A 7,326-nucleotide genomic window follows, 5' to 3' on the forward strand; every position below is an offset into this window, starting at 1 on the left:
GTGCAGAGACGCTTCATGAACAGATTTTTAGAAAAAATAAGGTAGTGAATGAGCCAGAAATCACTCTTTTATAGGCCTGTTTTTTGAGGGAGAGAATTAATGTTTAAGATTTTAATTGAAAAATACTTCTTATTGATTAGTCAATTAAACTTAAAGGGACACGTGCGCAACCTATTATTCTACTATTTTGAGTCAATGTTATATACGGGTATCGGTGTTATATAATTATCATCTCTCATAATGATGTGGTTTATTAAAAAAATTATCATTATAAAAATATAAATAAAATAAAATTATAAGTGCTAAATATCTATTACATATAGATCGCTATAGCAACTATCTTATCTTACATAAATTTTAAATATTTACCCTACCTACTATTTTTTACTTCTGCACCACTACTTAGTATATTATAACAAAATAACAGTAGTTTAAATAAACATTTGAGTTAAAATAATAAAGAAAGTATAAGATATTAACTAGCATATTGTAATATTCAATTTTACAACATTTTTATATCACAATATAGAACAAATAGAATTATTGGGTTGTCGGTTTGCACTTATATTTTGTGCTTTAGGTAGATTATTAGGTTTATATTCATGATTTCTATTCGAATATTCATTAGTTACTGACATATACTCAGGTGACGAAATTGGCCGTTCAAGCTTAAAATGTGTTTGATTTTTTTCTTTTAGTAATCGGTTTTCCATTAAATTTGATTGAGTGTATTTATAGCTATATTTACTATAATTATTCTTAACATTTTTAGATACAGATGAATATTCAGAGGCTAAAATTGATCGTACGAGTTTGTGATATTTTTCATTTTCTTCTTTAAGTAATCGACATAGTTCTATATTTGGTTTATTATAATATACAATGTATTTTGGATAAAATTCATAATCATTGTATTTTACGTACACACGTTGACTTGAACTGATAGTTGTATCAAATCCATCTGGTGGATATTTAATATTATGCACTGCTTTTTTATTCTTCAATGGTTTAAGTCTGTACACATTACCAATTAATACTGAACAAACCAAAATTACACGATTACCTGAAAAAAATTTGCTGTATAATTTGTAATTTTTTCAAAGCGTTATTTAATATTATTTATTAAATTTTTATAAAAAACTCGAGTTAACTTAAGTAAAATAACTTTATTTATGAAACCTTAAAAAGTAAATAGATTTAAAATTTGTTTATTCTTCAATTAACTAAATTTACTCCCTTAAATTAAAAAAATCAAAATTATATAAATATTTAAAATTAAATTGCTTATTTATACCTGGAATTTGGTTGGAGGCATGGAAATTTGCATAGTTAGCATCATCACTAAATGAAACACCAGCACCAAATTTTGCTCTTTTTGTTTTTCTCCAATTTAATCCATCATTTAGAGATGTTATTGCATTAGATTCTGAAGTGACATGATATAAAATACGCTCTTTAATTAAATGTTTAAGTTGTAGTTCAGCTTTTCTAAGTAAATACAATCCATACATTTGTTTATGATTGACACGATACACTTTGATTATTTTGTCACACTATGAAATAAAAATAAAAAATAAAATCTATAACATTTTAATGAAGTGGATCTACACTATGTTAAATTTTTTATATAAAATATATTTTTAATTAACAGTAAAATACTCTTTATTTGAAAAAGAATAAATCATATAATTACTTACTATTGAAAAAGTCTCGTTTATACAACCTATAAGCCATTGTTCTTCATCAGTCTCACAATCAATTAAAAGGTTGTTGTTACACTTTGGAAGTTCTCCCAAATGATCTATGTAATTCGTGAATGTTAAATGTTTTTGATAATACATTTATAAATCGACTTCTTTGAAATTAACAGCAAACTTTCATTTAACTTTAACATACATAACAATATTATAAGTTATAATACTATATACTATTAAATATCCTATTAATTATAGTTAGAAATTTTGATTATATTTTTGGTTTATTTTTTATTTCATGATACATAAAAAAATTGTTAAAATTAAACTTAGATAAATTTGAAATATTATTATATGCTTAAAAAACTTACTTAATAACACTATAAAGGGGACTTAAAATGTGCGACAAAAATAATTATATCAATGCGTTTTATTTTATAATAATTTTATGGTACAACTGCAACACTCAAAATCAAATAATAAATTTTCAACTTATTTAAAAGTGTTTCGTCTGCAATTAAAAACTACAAACACTTAGGAATATTTAATTTAGATTAACAATGAAAATTTTTCATATTAATTTTATTTGTCAATTCATAATTAATAATGGATTTTTAACTATTGCAGGCCGTAAACAATATTAGTCATCTTAAAAATTCAATATCATTAAAATTTCTTCTAATGTCTATATATTAATTATGTTCATGTTTATTAATATAAATAGTACAATTTCGTGAATAGTGAATTGCACGTCCTGTTTTTTTTTTTTTAAATTATTCAATTATTAATTTAATCTTAAAACATATGATATTAAAAATAAAATATATAAAACTACATAATAAAGCTACATAAGTATTGTTTTGTATGCATTCTAGTTTTAGCTTCGATGTGAAGCTGAGAAGGTATTAATTTTACTATGATGTGATTTTTTTTTTTTTATTTATTTTATTTTTTTTTTTGTGTCTGTGAACGCTTAATCTCTGCTCTCGCTGGACCGATTTTGATGAACAATATGTCATATCGTATCTAGTCGAAGACATTGCCCTCAAAAATTGAAAAAAATTCCCTCGTTTACGGGGAACGAGGGAAATACCCTAAAAAATTACAAATTTAAAAATCGCTAATTTTCGACATTTCTTCAAGTTTTTTTACTTAAAATTATCATAACTTTTTTAAAAATGACCAAATCAATATAATTTTTTTTTATATACCTTATGTATTTACCTATCATTTGATATATTTTTGTGAACATTTGACCCTTTACCAGCCCACAGACAGAATTTCAAAATTGTCAAAAAATTAATTTTTTCAATTTTACTTTTGAAAATGTTCTGAAGAGACTGACACTTTTATAAATACCTTAAATTAAAGCTTATGTAATATACTTTAATTAAAAAAAAAAAATTGACCTTTGGATTTGTCATCATGGTGAAAATGAAAATATGCTAATTATGTGTTAAAATTCTGAGTTTTGTATTTTATTTTATTTTAAAATACCTGAATTTAAAATTAAATCATTTTACTTTGTAATTTAATAATTTTTTTACTCTATTTGTGTGTGCTACTACTAGACTATAATATTCCAAATTTTTTGGAAACATGTTGCTATATAAATCATTTTAAAAAAAAATAATTATTAGTTTCTCCTGAATTCACAATGGATTTTTAGATCTTTTGAACAACTTTTTTTGATTAGTAATTTTAGTTAAAGTAAATCATTAAAATTAATTCTGTTCATATTTTAATTGTAGAATCTTTATAAACACCAAAAGTTACTTGGAAATGATTACTATTATTTTTATTTAAGTTATCTATTACGATAAAAATGCAAATAAATATTGAGCTTTTCTGATAAATTTACTATAAATAGTTATTATAAAATTTCCTGACTGTATATTATTCTTAACGATGCAATTTTTTTAATTCTCATAAAATTTCCTATTTAATGATGTCAAATCAAATTTGCAAATCGAGCTAAAAGTTATGGTAATAAATACATTTTTTTTTTAATTTAAATTTTCACAAAAATCAACTTTAAAGGATTAAAAAAATTGGTTAGATATGTCATTTTCCCTGTTTTTAACATATTAATTTATTATTAAATCAGTATTAATTTAAAACAACTTTTTTTTTTCTTTATTATTTTTTTATATGCAAATACTTATTTTTTAATTATTCAAATTTAACATATACTCTTATTTCCTTAATTATATCCTAATTAAACTTATGTTTAAAATTTTGAATATATGCTGAACATTTTCAAAAGTTTCAAAGGTTAATTTTTTCTATTTTTATATGCCCTTGTGGGCAGTTCATGAGTCAGATTCCTAACAAAAATATACCTAATAAAAGGGAAATACCTAAGGTGTTTATAAAATAAAAAATTGTTTCGATTTATTTATTTTCCAAAAATTTATGAGAGTTTAAGTAATACGAATTTCTAAAAACGTCAAAATTTAATGATTTTAAAAATGTGTAATTTTTTGGGAGGTATCCCCCATTGACAGAAAATAGAGGAAAATTTTCTATTTTTGAGAGCAATATCTTCAACTAGATACGACTTGTGATCTTTTGATGTATAATTCAGTAAAATCTGTTCAGAAAAAAGTGGTAATACACACACAAAAAAAATTTAATAAAATTATTTCTTTTATAACTTTATATCAAACTTAAAATGAACTTTTTGAATATATCGAACGAATTTAATTAGTAAACCTTAATAAACAACTAGAATTTATTTTTACTGTAATCAATCAGATATGGTTGTGTGAAGTTATCTGCTCATAAATGTTGTGACACCCTTAAAATATTCTAATACAATTTGAACAATTTAAAATCGTAAAAATAGAATTATTGTATTCAATAATATTTTTACCATTATTCAATAGAGGGTAAGTTAACTTGTTATTTTAAGTTAATTTTGGAAATACTGCACTAAGTTAAAAGTAACTAGTAACTTTTTTAAAATTGTTGTAATGAATATATTATTCGAATTAAAAATAAATTTGTTAAATTTAAATTCCCCAAAAACTAACAATTTATCTAACTTAATTTTAAATCTTTAACAAATTAATGCCGAGCTTTGTAATTAATGCTTTCTTTATTTAAAATGAATATTTTTTAATAATATTTATATTTTCAGATATATGGTCTAAATTTATGTGTAATGGTTTTTTATTGAAAATATGATAACATTTGTAATGAAAAGTGTTATTTACTTCTTATGTGCACATAATTTACTTAACACTCAAATTTAATTTACAGATAATAAATCTATACAACAACTATCGTAAACAAAATTATCTTGAAATTAATTATATTTAAATATTTAATATACACAATATATTTAATGTTCCAAGTTTTAACTTTAGTTGTGTAAAATTATAACAACAAAATTAATTAATTATGACATGTATATCTTATGTAAAAATAGCAGAGTGAAAATATTTAATTATATAGAACCCCAACCAAATACCAAAGTTATCTTCAAAATTAAAGCAATGATCAATATTTCACACTTGAATTATTGCATATACAGCATAATTAATGATATATACAAAAGGTTTTATTTATTTCACAATTTATTACTTACTATACCAAAAGTTTTTATAACAATAAAATAAATTATTGAATGGTTACTCGATTAAATAAAAATCGACCACAATAGACTAACAGCTATTAATAACTAAATAATATTCTCTTATGTGTTTTACTTGTGATGGTACAAACTCTATTCATCAGTATATTTTTATAGAGAGCAAAGCTTATTTAAAAGAAATAAATTAAGATCTTTACTTATCGTTCAATATCATTGGGACATAAATAAGAGTATATATTTTAATTCCTTGAATTGTTTATAAATACCGAACTCTATAGCAATGTATAATACCAAACTAAAAGACTATATTTTTTATTTGTTTTTTTTTTAATCTAAATCAAAGGTATACTTTTATTTTTACATATTGTTTTTTATTTAAATCTGTAAACATTATGTGAATTATAATCTATTTAATGTAATCGCCAATGACCTTTATTGTCAAGGCTTAAGTCAAAAATAATAATAATAAGAATTTATATTTATATACAATTAAATCTATAATTGCATAGTAAATTTCTATAATGGTGCTTAAGTCATCCAAGCATTTTTTATACCCTACACCTTATGTTTGTATTGAACATAAATTAGAGTTGTATTTATTTTAATACATGAATTATTTAAACGTTATATTTTTTTAATTTTAGCATTAATTGAAAAAAATGCAGAATTTTTAAGGAAAAATAAAAAAATGTGAAACAAATTACTGTTAAAAAAATTAATGCTACTAATATTACATCAATCATATAATTTTGATACCACGACATTTCAACTGCTGAAGATTTTATATGATGATCACTTTTATGTTGTATAACATACTCCGTCCAATACACTGCTGTTTTTAAAGGAGTTAAAGGTCGATCGTGGAATCTCTCTGCTAACTCCTTGGCTTTTTGTTTATATCTATAATTAAAATTAAATTAATTACATAAAACAATAAAGAAGATTTTAAAACACAGTACAATTTAAAATAGATAAGATAGACGAGATAGTCTAATTCTAATTTAGTATACTCAAGTATAATAAGATTTGGATAAGTTTAAAAATTATATTTGTGGAAAAATAAGCTTTTATTATTTATTCAAGCATGGGGATGATATTAATGATGTAATAATTATTTTTATGAATAATATTTAGTGGTTTCTTAGAGAATAGATTTCTTTTAAAATGAGTAATCTCATATTTTGATGATATTAAATGGACTTATCGTTTACTAAAACTGTCAATATTTAACTTCTTTAAAAATACTTCAAATGCAGTGTAAAAAATGAGTGCCACAAATCTTGGAAGCTCTGTAATAAAATTACTTTTTTTTTATTTTCATAAAAAAATATTAGTATCAAATTTATTAGTTTTCGAAAAAAATTAAAAAAATTGTTTTATAATATAAAATATAATTATTTAAAATGTATTATTATTGTATTAAATAATACGATAGTATAAAGTGATTTCATTCAAATATACTTTTTTTTATTTGGTTTAAATAAACATAAATTTACGTACATAAACTAAAAACTAATTATGTTCAAGAAGTTAAAAGATTAGCTGGAGCTCAACAATGTTTAATTTTAAAAATTGTATTTTTATTTACAATAATGTTTACATCATTGGAGGAAAATTTTGGTATTCGATAAAAAAGGATCATGTAAAGAGTATATACAAAACCTTAAATGTAAAACGAGTATATACAGAGTGATTTTTTTATCATAACCCACTCAATTACTTACAGAATAATAATAATTAAAAAAATTTTTTTTATTATTATCTTTAGTTACACATTATTCTTGAATTTTTAACTATGTAATACTTTTTAAGTTCATCCCTTATGCCTTGGAAGGGGGTCAACTTTGTTTTTTTAAATGGTAACACATATTTTTAATTTAATAAAATGTTTGAGTTTTTAATTTAATAGTAAATGGCATTTGAATTTTTAATATAACTTTATTAGCTTATTAGATATAAACATTTAAAGTTTCAAAATTTTGAGTTAATATACATGTATAATACACATGGGATTGTAAATACAGGTAGCTAATT

At 21.9% G+C, this 7,326-nt stretch overlaps 2 protein-coding genes across 3 annotated transcripts in view; both read right to left on the reverse strand.

Annotated features, from left to right (window-relative positions):
- Positions 1-468: 468 nt before the first annotated feature.
- LOC126897770 (uncharacterized) lies at positions 469-2,197 on the reverse strand. 2 transcript variants are annotated; one of them, XM_050671629.1, is made up of 5 exons: positions 2,066-2,196; positions 1,698-1,885; positions 1,295-1,553; positions 925-1,063; positions 708-856 (listed from the first exon to the last, which is right to left on the reverse strand). In XM_050671629.1, exons 2-5 carry the CDS (start codon positions 1,839-1,841, stop codon positions 838-840), a joined length of 561 nt encoding a protein of 186 aa, XP_050527586.1. In that variant the 5' UTR covers positions 1,842-1,885; positions 2,066-2,196; the 3' UTR covers positions 708-837. The 2 variants fall into 2 exon arrangements, with proteins under 2 accessions (XP_050527585.1, XP_050527586.1); XM_050671628.1 differs by having other exon boundaries at positions 469-1,063; positions 2,066-2,197.
- A 3,543-nt stretch (positions 2,198-5,740) lies between these two features.
- Positions 5,741-7,326, reverse strand: part of LOC126897764 (UDP-glycosyltransferase UGT5-like) — a 13,520-nt gene continuing 11,934 nt past the window's right edge. Inside the window, exon 4 of the mRNA XM_050671617.1 lies at positions 5,741-6,192. Within this exon, the coding sequence (XP_050527574.1) occupies positions 5,910-6,192 (283 nt within the window). The 3' untranslated portion in view covers positions 5,741-5,909. The remainder of the gene's footprint in view (positions 6,193-7,326) is intronic.

This window comes from Daktulosphaira vitifoliae, unplaced genomic scaffold (assembly GCF_025091365.1).
Source record: "Daktulosphaira vitifoliae isolate Bord-2020 unplaced genomic scaffold, ASM2509136v1 Scaffold_2, whole genome shotgun sequence".
Lineage (NCBI taxonomy): Eukaryota > Metazoa > Arthropoda > Insecta > Hemiptera > Phylloxeridae > Daktulosphaira > Daktulosphaira vitifoliae.

Coding starts and splice junctions, on each gene's coding strand:
- LOC126897770 (XM_050671628.1), bottom strand. CDS start 1,841: ATGTATTATCAAAAACATTTAACATTCACGAATTACATAGATCATTTG. Junction 1,554..1,697: donor TAAACGAGACTTTTTCAATA/GTAAGTAATTAT, acceptor TTTATTTCATAG/TGTGACAAAATAATCAAAGT. Junction 1,064..1,294: donor TGCCTCCAACCAAATTCCAG/GTATAAATAAGC, acceptor AATTTTTTTCAG/GTAATCGTGTAATTTTGGTT.